Genomic DNA, 15,554 nt, shown 5'->3' on the forward strand with positions numbered 1-15,554 from the left:
TTTTTAAGTATTGACTTAGCATCTCAAAATATGACTTATTGTCTCAAAATATTCACTTAGCGTCTTGAAATACTGACTTATTTTCTCATAATATTATCTTAGTTATTGTCTAAAAATAATGAAAATTTCTTGTAATATTGACTTATTTTCTTGAAATATTGATTTAGCACCTCTTATAACTTATTTTCTCAAAATATTGCCTTAATTTCTAAAAAATAATGACTTGTTTTCTTGAAATATTAACTTGGTATTTCCAAATAATGACTTATTTTCTTAAAATATTAACTTAGTATTTCAAAATAATTATTGAATGAATTATTAAATTTTGTGACTGACAAGAAGTAATTATTTCAGGATAAAAAGTCATTATTCTGATTTAGTATGTTGATAATTTGAGACAGTAAGTTATTATTTTAACTTAAACTTATTAACTCAATATTTTGAGAAAAAAAGTGAATATTCTGACCTTGCAAGTCAATATTCCAAGAAAAAGTTTTAGGGTCCTAAGTTAAAAAAATAATAATAATACTGACTTGTTTATATATATATATATATATATATATATATATATATATATATATATATATATATATATATATATATATATGTAGATAGATAGATAGATAGATAGATAGATACTAAGTCAATAATTCAAGAATGTACGTCTTTATTATAACATACTAAGTCAATATTTTGGGAATACTCAACTTGTTGGGAATGGACAATCTAACAGAATGACTATAATTGTTTTTTAATTAGTTATCTAAAAATCAACATCATATCCATCAATGAGGTGATGTAGCCAGTGTACAAACACTATAAGACCCCCTGAATTACTTGAAGGTCGATCATTTACTATATAAAGTCCATGGGTCAGAAATGGGCGACCCCACCATTATTGATTTTGCACAGCCTTATCCTAAGTAGAATTGACTTCAGTGTATATGGTGGGTGGTGGTGGATGATGAGGAATCAGTGTGGTTTAGTTGAAGAAGTGTCAATAATCCATGCATTGCTTACATCATATATAAATGGTATTATAAGTATCACTAATTTACAGCATAGACATTATTTTCTTTGCTTTTTCACCTAAAGTATCTCACATAGCTTAATTTGAATGAAAGGTAATTAAAGGGAATTAGCAATATTAACTACATGCACATTTACATGGACACCAGTGGTTTGATATTTGATTAAAAGTGCCACTCTAGCTAAGCTATGATTATGTAAACAGCCCGGTTTGGTCATGGGCCATTTAAGATCTTAGTTCACCGAAACATGAGCCCGGCCAATGTTGTCCATACTCTTATCTCACTCTATTGAAGGCCTGTGCCAAAAGGCCCAAGAATCAAATGCTACAGTCAGTATCTGTAACAATGTATTTCAAAATAGTACAGGCATGTGTTTTCTGCTCTTTGTTGTCCCTAATAAAGATATAAACATTGCACTCCACCCAGTTTAAAAGCACAGTACAGTTTCATCAACCACCACACAGTGACACATCCTACGTCAAGTAGGCCTTCCCACCGAGCAAACACTTCTTAGCATGGTCGATGTGATGCTGTGTGGTAGATAACCAGTTATCAATCAAATCCACACAGTCAACGGTTGCCATCACTGAGATGATATTGCATTTCCACTCAAATAACTTTACGTTTTAATGGACAGTTCAGTTATCCAGTCAGTTTTGGTTCACTAAGTGCTATGCAGGCCAATTAGTTGTATCCATATTCAATCAGTATTATATGAAATGAATGGTTGAGTTAAAACTCTACACTCTACTGTGTACAGATGTACAATCTAATATGATTTTGATAAGTGACTGCAATGACTTTTATATGTAAAAAACAATCAACATCATGGCTGAAGATTTGTGTGATATTGTAGTGGCATGAAAAATAAAATGGCAAAAATATCTGCAATGTATGGAAGCCCATTTCCACCAGAGGTGAAAGAAAAACACCAAAAAAATTCTCCCCTCTCTTTGACTGTTTCTGGCAACAGTAATGTCAAAATATTGACTTATATACTCAAAGTACTGATTTACTTTCTTGACATAATTACTTATTTTTTAGAAACAATGATACAATGAAAAATAAAGAAATAATTATGAGACTTATTTTCTCACAATATTGTCTTAGTTATTGTCTAAAAATAATGACAGTTTCTTGCAATATTGACCTACTTTCTTGAAATATTGATTTAGCACCTCAAATTAGTGACCTTTTTAAAATACTGACTTATTTCATTGAAATATTGACTTAGTATCTTAAAATATTAACTTATTTTCTCAAAATATTGCCTTCATTTCTAAAAATAATGACTTGTTTTTCACACTTGCGTACAGCTGTACGCAGCTATGCAACTGCAGCTATGCACGTCACCCCATCACCAGCAACCGCACCAGTTATCCACGTTTTTAATCACACATGCACAATTGTGTGCATGTAAACTTACTTAATTGTACAGTATGCAGTGGTTTAATCACCGGGTTCAAATAACATATTTTGAGTGAAAAAGTGAGAAACTTAAATCTGGAAATTTTCTACAAATTTTACTGAACAGTTTTTTTTTTTTAATTGAATTTATTGGAAAAAACGATAAATATAAAATATTAAATGTGCGCTAACTTGTGTGCACAGGCCTCATTTTATGTTCCTTTTTTACCCTCTGATATTTTAAATTCAGCAAATAAACAATAACTGCCTTAAAATGCAGAGACGCTATTTCTCTGTAGAAGAACGTCATTTGACTAGGGGCTCCCAAACTTTTGCACACGACTTTAATTTGTTTTTCGAGCCTTCGTTTATGTCTAAAGCACAAAAACAAGGCTAAAATGCCTCCTAGAACAAAAACATGACTTTTCACATTTTACTCTGGAAAATAATTTATTCTCACGTTTTAAAAATAATTCGCTTGTTCACATTTCCAAAAGATACTTCCTGTCAGATGTTTCTTGCTCCGTTATCATAATAAATATGCATAAATAGACATTCAAGTGCAGACAGAGATACAAACAAATGAACAGAACCAAGTGCAACATTCTACTCCAGCAGTTTCAGTCCACACAAAGTGCTTGTAATTCGTTTGAAACAGTTCAAAGTTAAAAACCACATGAAACTTTATATGAACAGCAACTGATGAACTAGATTAACAACAGTATCATCACCAGTACGAAAGCGTCTCATCTGGCCACAGGCATTATTAGTGGTCTGTTGCTTATAAATAAGTGCTTGAGGTTGTCTTAGTTACAGGGGAACTCAATCTCTCGTCTTTATAGGTCAATGTTTGAGATTAAGACAAAGTCATTCAGAGTGGTTTGATGTGAATCATGTAGAGATACTTAGCGACTCACGTTTCTTTATAGTGGTGGTGAGAGGAACTCGAGATCGAGTCAAGATGTCTACAATGAGTTTTTATATGTAATTTTTGTGATAAAGACATATTTAGTCTTACAACATCCTATATATACCACTCCACCATGAACAGCCTTTAAAAATGAGGTTTTAGGCCTCAAGCTTCCATCAAAACAAATGTCTCAGGCATCAGGGAGCATACTTGCAACGATTTCATGTGAGGTAGCTTGTAGAGGCATTGAACTCTTCAGATGTCTGGTTCCCATCACCACTATTGTGAACGATTCTGGACATCAAACCACTCTAAATGACCTTCTTAACCAGTTAATTATGCACAAGTTGGTGGAATTTCTCTTTGAACCAAGAATAGAATGCCTCGCACATTAAGAGGACAAGGGCATGTATCAGTTTCAAGGGGGGCACAGTGCCAAAATGCATGAATACAGTATGAATACACAATCTTGCATATCTTTAAAGCATGCTTGCACAAAGTCTTTGTAGATCAGCTTTAAGCAATCCAACAAACTTTAAAAAATCTTAAATAAAACATATGATACATTCTGTACACAAGGCAATAAATTAAAAAAAAGTTCCTGTAAACAATAATAAACTATACTACACACTCACACTGTAACTTTGCGAACGTTTTCGGCACAGTCTGCGAAACCACACCCAGTAGAGGAGGCACATTATAAGCCAGTAACTGACGTAGGCCACGGCACCGAAGATCAAAAACTTGATCTCCTCTTGCTTTGCGGCTGTAGTCCAGTCCAGCTGGCTTTCCCTGTAGATTGTGTAGACCAAGCCGCTCAACAAGATGGCCGCCCACACAGACAGGGGCAGCAGGGGGATGTAGTTGCCCACGATCTTGCGGCGGCCCGAAGTCCCCCAGCTGCTCTTGTTCATGGTGAGGATGGCGAAGTACTTGGCAGGCAGGAGACTGGTCATGTAGAGGGCAGAGTAAAGGGACATGAAGACCATGACCACTTTCCCGCGCAGGATGCAAGCATAGGCTGCCTTGATTAGCCCGATCAGCTGAATACAGCAGAGCACCCACAGGACGTCCCACAGCGTGCCCAACCAGAAGAGTCGGACGATGGTGGCCGTGACGAAGAAGGGGAAGATGCCGGATACGATGGACTCGTAGGTCATCCAAAGGTGATGCTTGTGCCACCACATCGCATTGTAGAGCCACTCGCGGAAGTAGGACTTGGTCCATCGGGTCTGCTGGTTTAACCACCGGAGGAACTGGGCTGGTGTCTCCGTGTAGCACTTCGAGCGAGCTGTGTACCTGACCAAAGCAAGACGATGAGTGGTCAGACCTCCATTCTTGGTAAGAATAATTACAGACAATTTTGAATAGGAACAGAGGGGGGTAGTGTAGCCTACACTTTGGAAAACAAGGGTTTCGAAATGGTTCTTAGTTTGAACATTCAGCTCTAGGAAAAACCTTTAATTGACATTAAACTCAGATAGCTCAACGTGCTTGGTGGTGAAAGTTAACTGCCAATTCTATTACCTTAGCTAACAGATGCCTGCATAGCTAGCATGGCATTGAGTGGTGGACTTTCAGTGAAACCATTGGGTCTTGAACCCACAACTTCCTCACGATAGAGCCAAAACTCAGATGGTTGACCAACTTAGTAGCCCAGTAAAGTAGAGGTGAAAGTATACACTTCAAAAGGAAGGTGCCATTTTTTTTTCTAAAGAGGGTTAAGAATCTGTACAAGGTTTGAAGAACCTTCAACATAGTCTAAAAGTTCTAGACCAAAAGTTAAAGGTTTTACTTAAATGTATGGCTAAACCAAGAACCATTTAAGAACACTTATTTTCTACAGAACTCCAGTGGATTCTCTTACTACATCCAACATCTATTAGCATAGTAACTGTTTGTCAGGCACTATTTTTCTATTCTTCAAATTTCTGGGATCCTTTTGGCCTGAAATAAAATGCTAAAGCTTGAAAGTGAGCGTTAGCAAAGCAGTGTAAGTGCTAAACCAAGAGAACAGAATGAAATTGAATCCAAAAAGAAGAAATTAGAATTAGGAACTCGGTGTAAATGGATAAAGTGGAACTAAGTATAAAGTAGAGTTGGCAAATACAAACATTATCACTGAAAAATACTCAGAAAAATACAAATCCATAAAAATGTACTGGAGTACATGGAACTAGTTACCACCCACTTTAGCTAATGATATGAAAAGTAGGTGAAAGGTGACACATGACACATTTTTGGTGCATTTTACAGCAAAATGTCATTTGAAAGAGTGGTGATGTTTATTATGTCACACATTCTTCACAGTTCTAGGTGGGTTCACTTGTAGTGTCAAAAGCCAAAGGGCAGAACTCACTTGGTGGCGTAGCCTATGCTCAGCATGCGATTGGTGAGATGGCGATCGTCTCCAAAAGTGCAGTGTGTTCCAAGAAACTTCTGGTTGTACCAATCCTCCAGAAACTGCTGTAAGAGGTCATTTCTATACAGACCTGAAGCACAGAGGGAGCAAACTGAGTTAGTATTGCTATTAATAAATCATATTTTCCAGCAAATAAAAGTGAATCTCAGATATAGTATGGCACATCTACTATATAGCCAAATATATGTGGACACCTCTCCTAATTACTGAGTTCAGGTGTTTCAGCCACACCAATTGCTAACAGGTGTATAAAATCAAGCACAAAGCCAAGCAATCTCCATAGACAAACACTGGCAGTGGAATGGGCTGTTCCACAGAAGAGCTCAGTGACTTGAATCATGCTCAGCTATGAAGCAGTAGACCAGGCAAACTCATAGAGCACATAAAAACTGAAAATCTTCTGTTGTATCACTTCTTACAGAGATCCAAACTGCCTCTGAAAGCAATATAAGCACAAGAACTATGAGCTTCATGAAATAGGTTTCAATGGTCAAGCAGCTGCACACAAGTCTAAGATCACTATGTGCAATGCCAAGTGTCAGCTGGAGGGGTCTAAAGCATGCTCCCACTGGAGAATTGGTGGAAACACTCAGTACTGAAGGGGACAATAGAGCAGGGATTATTCCAACAGCCTAAACCGCTAAACGTGGACAGTAGAGGAGAGTGAGCTGCTTTACCTCTCCTCTTGGATTGGAAATGCGATAATTAATCATATTTTTATGCCATCTTTGCGCGAGAGTCAACTGCTCGTCTGCTATGGCAGTTGAACTGCACTGGTGGTACAAGAGCGCTCGGTCAGGCTTGGCTGTCGCTATAGCGCCCCTTGCTGTAACGCTCAGAATGCAGCTCACGCTTGCGTCGCGTTATGAAATGAATCATGACACGTTTTTGAACGCAACTACGCGTGAAACCCCGTCTGCATAGTGCGAACCATCTGCATTCGCACCTTTGCGTGAAGTATGTTTCAGGCCTTAGTCTCAATGAAGGGGAATGCTAATACAAAGACATTTTAGACAATTATATGCTATTCTAATTTTGTGGCAACAGTTTGGGGAAGGCCCTTCCCTGTTTCCAGTGCCTCTCTGTACAATGCAGGGACTGTAAAGACATTGGTTGATGGGTTTGGTGTGGAGGATCTCCAGTGGCCTGCACAGAGCACTGCCCTCAGCCCCACTGAACACCTTTGGGATGAATTGGAACACTAGTGTCTAATCTCACAAAAGCTCTTTTGACAGAATGGGCACAAAAACAGCAGAGGCTGTTATAGCTGGAAAGTGGGGCAACTCCATATAAATGGAATGGGATGTCAAAAAACCTCACTTAAGTGTGATGGTCAGGTGTCCACGTACCACCTACACAACTGACCTTTGCTTTGCCTTGTTAGTTTGTGTCCATGATCGTGATCCATCATATTATTTAAAAGATATAATTACAGTTTTCACATAATCTTTGATCGAAGCTTTAACTTTTCCCTCGCTTGAAAATGGTTTGACCATATCACAACGTACCAGGAGGCAGGGAAAAATAATATTAACCAAATAGATCATGTTTCACATCCTTCTCAGCTCAGAGACCCTCCTTGATATCACAAGTACGTCACAGAAGAAAAATGCATCATAACTTGCGTTTAATTGACCTTAAGGAGTTAAAAGAAAATTTAACCTAATCTCTATGAGAGAGTTTCCCGGACGTGGATTAAGCCTAGTCTTTCACTGAATTTACACAGTGAATCATCACTGGGAATTTTTTTAGTCCAGGCTTAAACGTAATCCATGTCTGGGAAACAGGCCTAGAATCTTGCTTATGTTCTGAAAGAGTTCTCCAAACAGTAATTACCTTGGCTCTAGACAGAACTGAGAAACCACTTGACTCTGACTTGGACAGGTTTCTATTTTAGGTGTTTTTAAGGTCAATCGGTTTATTAAATGCTAGGTTATTCTTGCAGTTGGCACTGTTTAGGGACAAAGTTCAAATGAACGAATGCTTCTCATTTACCTAAGGGGCCACTGATACAAGAGACGCAGTCAAAGAATGACTGGCAGGACCTCTCGATGTTGAAGGCCATCCAGTACCGCAGGCTGCTCATGAAGCTGATGTAGGAGTCCTTCAAGTTGAGGATCATTACATCACCACCTACTGCACCGTACTTGGGGTTACTCTCAAGCACCTTAACCAGCTCTACTGTGGCCAAAGGGTCCAGCTTAGTGTCTGAGTCACAAACCTGAGAGGAAAGAAAAACAGTGGAGAGGATAAAGGAACATCCCTGCATTAGAGACAATTAGTATCACACATGGATTCACTTCTAGTAAAGAAATGATCTGGTAATTAACTTGCTGTTGCTATGGACTCCCAGGTGGTTGCTGAGGTGTTACTAGGCCATTGCTATGGTATCCCAGGGGCTTGCTAAGTTACTGTTAGGCTGTTGCTATGGTATCCCAGGTGGTTGCTAAGATTTTGTACCTATTGTGGTTGCTAAGGTGTTGCTAGGCCATTGCCAGTGTGTCCCAGGTGATTGCTAAGGTGTTGCGAAGCCATTGTTGTGGATTTCCGCTGGTGCTGCTTCCAACTAGGATAATTATTTTTATGTTGTATGAGAATGCAGAAGAGATGTTTACAAATCACATGTCAGGTTCAACATCGCTCTCATGCTAACTAGAATACCTGCTATCCAAACTAATCCATCCTTTTCAAGTTGTAGCGCTTCGTTCTGTCCATTATAGAGGCTAGATGTGATCTTGTAATGAGAACACTTGGGTACAGTGTTTGTACGAACATAAGTAAGAACAAACAGTGTGAAATTTGAGGTGGCACTTAAAAGGTGGCACTAAAAATGCAGGGCAGTTGTTTGCTAATCAGCATTGTCTGATGGACAACAAGCCTGCCATTGATAAGTTAGCAAGTCCCCCAGAACATTCCAGTAAGCATGTTAATGGGTGTTGACCAGCAAAAGGTATGTTTTCGTTTGAGTTGATGGTTTAGCTGTACGAGCAGAATGACAAGATTGACCAAGCTGGTTGACCAGCATGACGAGCATGATCAAGCTAATTGACCAGCGTGACCAAGCTAGTACACAGTAGGCTGGTCATGTTGGCGGACCAGCTAAATCAACAAACTCAAATCAAAACATACTTTCAACAAGATATGCTATTCTACCATAGCTGGTTAAGTGTTATTCTTCTTTCTTCTATTTTTTGGGTTGTTTTTACTATAAAATAAAATGTTAGAACTCGAAAGAAGTGTGAGCATTAGCGTAGCAGTCCAGCATAGGGTATGTTTTGTCTGGTCAAGCCAGATGTCCAGCTGGTCAACCACCTAGACCCTCAAAGACCCACTTCGATCATCTAAAACCAGCTACCAGCAAAAGTTGGAAAAGATTTTTTCAGCAAATGAAAAATAATTCCATTAGCTAACATTAGCGTTTGGCTAGTTGGCTTGTTATGTTTGTGGGCCGGTTTTAGATGGGATGTACCCTTGTTAGCAGCAAATTCGGACACAATCCATCACCAAAAGTCTAACAAGTATTGCCCAGACGTGTATTCTCATTCTGAGATCATGTCTGGCTCAGCAACTACAGAGATAGGCTCAATATTTGAAGCTTCATCAAACCCGATGCCACCATAAGATAAAAGAGAATGGCATTGCAGTAATACTGTGTTTGACCTTAGCAACGTTTGAATGAAAGATTTTATTCATTTACTGCGTTTACGTTGGCAGTCCCAATCAGATCAGTTTTCAGGGTGATCTCACGAGTCGTAAGTCTCAAGTCTGAGTCATTTAAGGGCGAGTCTGAGTCGCTAACTTGAGTCCCTATCTCTAGAATACAGCATCTGATTAGCAGATGTTTCATTCATACAGTTACGTGTACTAAACCATTCATGTCAACACCTAACACCTAAAAGATGTAATTATCTTTTCTGATGTAAAACGTCAATAAAAATAAGTCCTTTATCTTATTATGGTGTAGTGTAAGAAATGCCTTCCTTAACCCCTTAACAATCCAGGCTTATTGTTCAGTAACTACAGGGACTTCGATGCAAACTAAGGGAGCTATTCTTAAGTTAGAGAAACGTGTAATAAAACTTTGGGCCCATGGCTTGTTAACCTTCTACTGCAAGCATTGTGAGAGCAATCAAAAAATTAGATTCAATTCACTTTTCTTCCATTAAGTGGTCCTTGGTTTATTTTTTCAGACTTGATTATTAAATTTAAAAACATAAAAAAAATGTGTTCAGGGGTCCTTTGGAGTATGTTGCCTTGAAGCAACATTGTGCGACAATGGGAAGAAACGATATAGAGCCGTTGTTCCTGGAGTGGTGAGATCTGGCTTGCGACTGGCTAAATCCACTCCACAGTGTTGCATCTAGGCAACAAATATATTTCTGCAAATTCTCATAACAAAAAAACAGTTGATACTGAATGTTTAAAAAGAGGTTTAAATGTGCCCACTAAGAGATAGTTTGACCAGGGTACATGCTTTTTATTGACTTACTTAAACTCTTCCCTTTGTTGTTAACCCTATCGTTGTCTTTAAATATGTATAGTGTTACTGTTAAGTGAGGCAAATGAGTTTGTTGCCCTGAGGCAACATCGTGCAACAGAGGGTTAAGGGGTTAAATGTAAACACTCGCTTTTTTTGCAATATCTCTCTGAAACAGTCAGAATTGTCTTCTAAGCATCATTCATCAAGATTTAACATCATCCATCTGTACTTACACAGGAAGTAACTTCATCAACTTATTTTCTTTGGAGCAAAGAATGGAGCAAAATGTTTTAGGCCAAAATCATATATCAAAACAATCATAAAGGCATCAGGCAGCATACTTATATCCACTTTGTGTAACAGCTTTCTGTAAGGTCGCTTTTAGAAACATGAAACTCATCAGACGTCTCGTTCCTATAACCAACTTTGTGAACAATTCTAAATTGGTTTCTCTAGAATGGAGCATTTCACATCAAACCGCTTTGAATGACTGTTGATGACAGGGATTTAATTATGCAGTTTTTTTGTTAATATTTGTAAACATTTTTAAATTTAAAGAAGTTGATGTAGGGGCTTTTATTTTGTAAAAGTGTCTGTGTACCTGTATGTAGTCCACTGATGGTCCTAGTGCTTTGAAGGCCGTGTACATCACTTCTCTCTTGCCTCCCCACTTTTGCATGATGCAAACACATCTCTTGCTACTGATCAGCTCCTCCACCTCCCTGCGCTGAGGGTCCTCCTCAAACCCTGTTCCCGCATCGCCCCACGGGCTGGCTGCCTGCCCCTGCTGAGCTTTTGGGTCCCACGTGTGGTAATTGTTCCGCCACACGTAGCAGCCAGGATCCTGGTCAGCAAAGACCTCCCGGAACATCTCCATCATGTAGCGGTCGTCTTCTGAGTTCCCGTCCACCACCATGATGATTCGGAAAAGCTCAGCAGGATACTGGAGCGCCCTGACCGACTGCAAGCATTCCCGCAAGTACACGGGGTCTTCCTGGTAAGCAGAGATGGTGAAGCCAATAGTCTTGGTGTAGGAGCAGGGTTCGCGTCGGGCCCGCATCCGCCGGTGCTCCACAAAGGCAAACATGCTCTGGATCAGCAGGTGGAGACTAAGCAGGAGACCATAGAAGCCAAAGGAGATGATACCGTATGGAGAAGAGACGATTGGAATGCCACTAATGTAAGCCCACATTACCACTCCAAGCACCACCAGGGCGAAGAGGAAGGTGAAGAAGGCCCGGACCACCGAGCCAAGCCTCCTGAAAAGTGGTTTGATTTCCATATTCCTGAAGTAAATCAAACATCATGTAGAATGGTTATGTTAAAGGCGAATTTCACTGATTTTTCAACATTCCTGCATATTCTACATTTATTAGAAAAACAAAAATCATTCAGAGTGGTTTGATGAAATAGTGAAATAGTTCATTGAGAATCTACCGATTCAGATTTCTTTACAGTGGCGGTGATAGGAACCAGGGGTCATGATACACTATCAATTTCACAATTTTTCACAGTGAAATATTGTTTTCATAATGTTATTGTCAATTTAACCCATCTTAATTTTTTTTTCAAATATTGGACATATTTGTGTAAATTATAGGCAAAGTTAAACTATGTACAATTTGAGCTATTCTGTGCACAAACAGTGCAAAACATGGTGAATACATATGTTCATTGACGTTGTCTTTATTTTAGTTTATCTTTTACTTTGCTTTTTTTTTATATGTACATATTTAAAGATTTGGCATAAGTCTTTTGTTCAGATGTAAATTTACAGTACATCACTGGCTACTATTAGTTTTACATTTACATTTAGCATTTAGCTTATTACTGTAAGTGTACAGCAGCTACATCACAGTAATCTTGCTGTCCTCGTTATTCTAGGGTTATAGAAGTGTGTAATAAAACTTTGGGCCCACCGGTGGGCCCTGACCATTAAGAGGTCAATATAGTGCAGTAAATTACTGGGGAAGTAATGCAACTAGTAGCCAGTAATTTATTGTAGTTTTACCATGAACTGTTAACAACAGACGCCGACTGGCTACCGGGAAGTTCAGGAATTTTCCCAGTGGGCCAGTCTTTGTCAATATGTCCTACTGTAGTGCATATTTATAGGTAGCTCCATATCTAAAACTTTAGGTAGGATATTTTGATAGCTTAAATCATTTTATCAAAAGATAATACCAGCATTAAAACTACAAAGCTGAAGTTGGCATCTTGTAAAAATGTCTACTGTTCCACTTTAAATGGTGCAGCAGTTACTATTATAATGCCTCAGGCATCAGAACGTAACTGCTGCGCTGTTTAAGATGGAACAGAAAAAAATTGATTGAGAAGCTGGCAAATAGGAAGCCAACTTAGCTTCTTATTAAAATTATAGGTTGGATAGTTTTTAAACAAAAGAGAACTTGGCTAACAGAGCTAGCAGAGTTTGTGTGTTTCCCTTGTGCTTTTCACACTGTTTTTCCTTGCGAGTGAAGCGAGGATGAATCAGACCCTTGACTCTTTCGAGGTACAAAATAATGTCTCAGGCATCAGGAAGAGTATCCTTAATAACTTTCTGTGAGGCACCTCTTGGAGGCGTTAAAAGGATGCTTCAGACATCTGGTTGCTGTTATCACCACTGTGAACAATTCTGACTCATTAAGTTTGTCTAGAAGGGAGCATTTCACACCAAACCACTCTGAATGGCTTTGTTTAGATCAGCCCTCCTCCTAGAGAAATAATGCAGGTTTTACTTTCAACTCATATCTAGCACACCTCCTTCAGCTAATCAGGGATGGCTGACGGTGATAATTACACTGTAAAAAACGGCTCGTCGGTTCAACCTAATTCTAACGATTCTTTCAATCGGTGTAAGTTTTTCAATTTAAGTTTTCAGCAGCACTGCTGTGTCTGATCCACTCGTACCAGCACAACACACACTACTAACACACCACCACCACGTCAGTGTTACTACAGTGCTGAGAATGATCCAGCACCCAAATAGTACCTGCTCTGTGAGGGTCCATGGGGGTCCCGACCACTGAAGAACAGGGTAAAAGGGGGCTAACAAAGTATGTAGAGAAACAGATGGACTACAGTCTGTAACTGTAGAACTACAAAGTGCACCTATATAGTAAGTGGAGCTGATAAAATGGACAATGAGCGTAGAAACAAGGAGGTGGTCATAATGTTATGCCTGACCGGAGTATGCATTAAAGGTGCAGTGTGTAGGATTTTGCTTCTTCACATATTCGTTTCTTCGATGGTGAAGATTCACCCTCCCTTGCCTTTTTCTTGTGCTAGATTATAAGTCAAAATTTGGGTTCTCAAACTTCTCACAACACAAAATGGTCAGCCAGCACCGACAGCAACCACTGATTCTTCTTCTTTCTACGTCTCCCAACCGGTGCTTTAGCGCCACCAAACTCAAGCTGCGATTTCAACATAAAAAGCACAAAGGCGCTCTCTAGAGCCGGTGTTTGGTTTGTCCATTCTGGGTTACCCTAGCAGCATGGTGGCCCAACCTCTGTCGGAAGAGGAGCCGCTCCCTATGTAGATGTGAAGGGCTCATTCTAAGCTAAATTTCTAAGATAACATAACATAAACACATATACTACATTCCATTTCTGCTAATAGATCCCCGCTAAATCTTACACACTGCATCTTTAAACTATTAGAGTCTTATCTAAGCCATTTATCCCTTACTGTACAAGTCAGTCCATTTAATATAATGGAGCTGATTTAATTGATGCCAATAGTTTAGACAAGGAAGAATTAGATTGAAGTTAACCATAATAATTCAAAAGTAAGGAGGACGTGAATAAGCACTGCCAGGTCAGTGGACGCCGTTTAAGAGTTAACTTTACTTGCTGTAGAAATGTGGATCAATGAAAATTAGAAAGTAAATATAACTCAGATATAAAGTTATCTAAGCAAATCTGTTAAGTATTTTTTTCAAAACAATACGTTTGCATAAATTTTAAAAGCAAACTCAACTAATTGGAGTTTACAGTGTAGGAATAATACAGTGTCTTATAATAAATACAAATTATTAATTAAGTCTCTTTTACTGCTTTGTCAAAACTAAATAATCATCAGGTAAACAAATAAGACTATAATATTCACCTTTTCTCATCAAAAGTCAGTGAAGAAATACACTCCTTTACTGTTGTGTAGCGTGAGAGATGTTTTCATTCAATTCATTCAAAAGATACTGTAATTAAATGCTGCCCCTATGACGTAATTAAGCCTGTCTACTCCTCGCGGAAAGAATAAACAAACACAGAATTCCTCCAGAGCGATCAAAACTGTCATCATCCATCATTATTCATCATCATCATCATTCATCATCATCATCATCATCACCTGAGAAGAGAAGCAGTTTCTCAGTTTACCTTTATTTGAGATGCTGAGTTTCCTCACGCGCGTCTAAGGCCGTTCTCAGTGTTGAACTCTGCGCAAAGCTGGACACATTTATAACCTGCTGTGTCCGCCTGTATGTGCAACGAGCCCCTTAATGACCTCACGTCAGGCTTTCGTGTCTCGCGCCATGACTAAGTGAGTGAAACCCCTCGCCTTAAGGCGGTGCCCCCCCAGATCACGCTCTGTCTCAGACTCACATTCACAGTCTGCGCTTAGAGTTTATAGGACACAGTTTTATAGGCAAAACGCAGAAGAACATGAAAACATACAGTAAATATAGCGACGCGTTTAATAGATCATATCTACTTCACACACTCTCCTTTTCTCTCCCTCTCATTGGCCCACACTTATGAAGCATCTCGGACGGAGAGCGCTGATCTGAGATCAGGTCTCATCAGGTGACGGAATTTATTCAGTGTTATATAAAATCATAAGCTGATCCCAGATCACTGTTTTTACTACAAGACGTTTGATAAATAAAAGCCATTGTTTATCTGTTTCTTTCTTTTTCTCTGTTTCTTCTTCTTCTTTCTCTCTCCATCTCTCCTGATTTGACTTTTGCTTTTTTTCTCTATTTCTCTTCCCTTGCTCTCTCCCTCTTACTCTTTATCACTCTTTCGCTTACTGTCTCTTTCATTTTCTTTCTTTCTTTCTTTCTTTCTCTGTCCATCCCCCCCTCTCTCTCTCTCTCTCTGTTTCTCTGTCTTTATCCCTCCCCCTCTTTCTTTTTCCTTCTCTTCTCTTTGTCTCTCTCTCTATTTCTCTCTCTATCTCATTGTCTGTTTCTTTCCTTTTCTCTTTTTTCTCCATTTCTCTCTCTCTCTCCCTCTCCCAGATCATTGTTTATGTTTCTTTCTTTTTCTCTCTTTCTTCTTGTTCTTGTTCTTTTTCTTCTTC

General features: G+C 39.0%; 1 protein-coding gene across 1 annotated transcript; it reads right to left on the reverse strand.

Annotated features, from left to right (window-relative positions):
• Positions 1–3,545: 3,545 nt before the first annotated feature.
• Positions 3,546–14,672, reverse strand: has1 (hyaluronan synthase 1). The gene is made up of 5 exons (XM_036579799.1): positions 14,630–14,672; positions 10,852–11,536; positions 7,766–7,991; positions 5,708–5,840; positions 3,546–4,647 (listed from the first exon to the last, which is right to left on the reverse strand). Exons 2-5 carry the CDS (start codon positions 11,530–11,532, stop codon positions 3,972–3,974), a joined length of 1,716 nt encoding a protein of 571 aa, XP_036435692.1. The 5' UTR covers positions 11,533–11,536; positions 14,630–14,672; the 3' UTR covers positions 3,546–3,971.
• Positions 14,673–15,554: the final 882 nt, after the last annotated feature.

The sequence above is a fragment of the Colossoma macropomum genome, unplaced genomic scaffold, assembly GCF_904425465.1.
Source record: "Colossoma macropomum unplaced genomic scaffold, Colossoma_macropomum, whole genome shotgun sequence".
NCBI classification, from domain to species: domain Eukaryota; kingdom Metazoa; phylum Chordata; class Actinopteri; order Characiformes; family Serrasalmidae; genus Colossoma; species Colossoma macropomum.

Coding starts and splice junctions, on each gene's coding strand:
- has1 (XM_036579799.1), bottom strand. CDS start 11,532: ATGGAAATCAAACCACTTTTCAGGAGGCTTGGCTCGGTGGTCCGGGCC. Junction 7,992..10,851: donor CATCAGTGGACTACATACAG/GTACACAGACAC, acceptor CTTTCCTCTCAG/GTTTGTGACTCAGACACTAA. Junction 5,841..7,765: donor TTGTATCAGTGGCCCCTTAG/GTAAATGAGAAG, acceptor TCTGTGCTTCAG/GTCTGTATAGAAATGACCTC.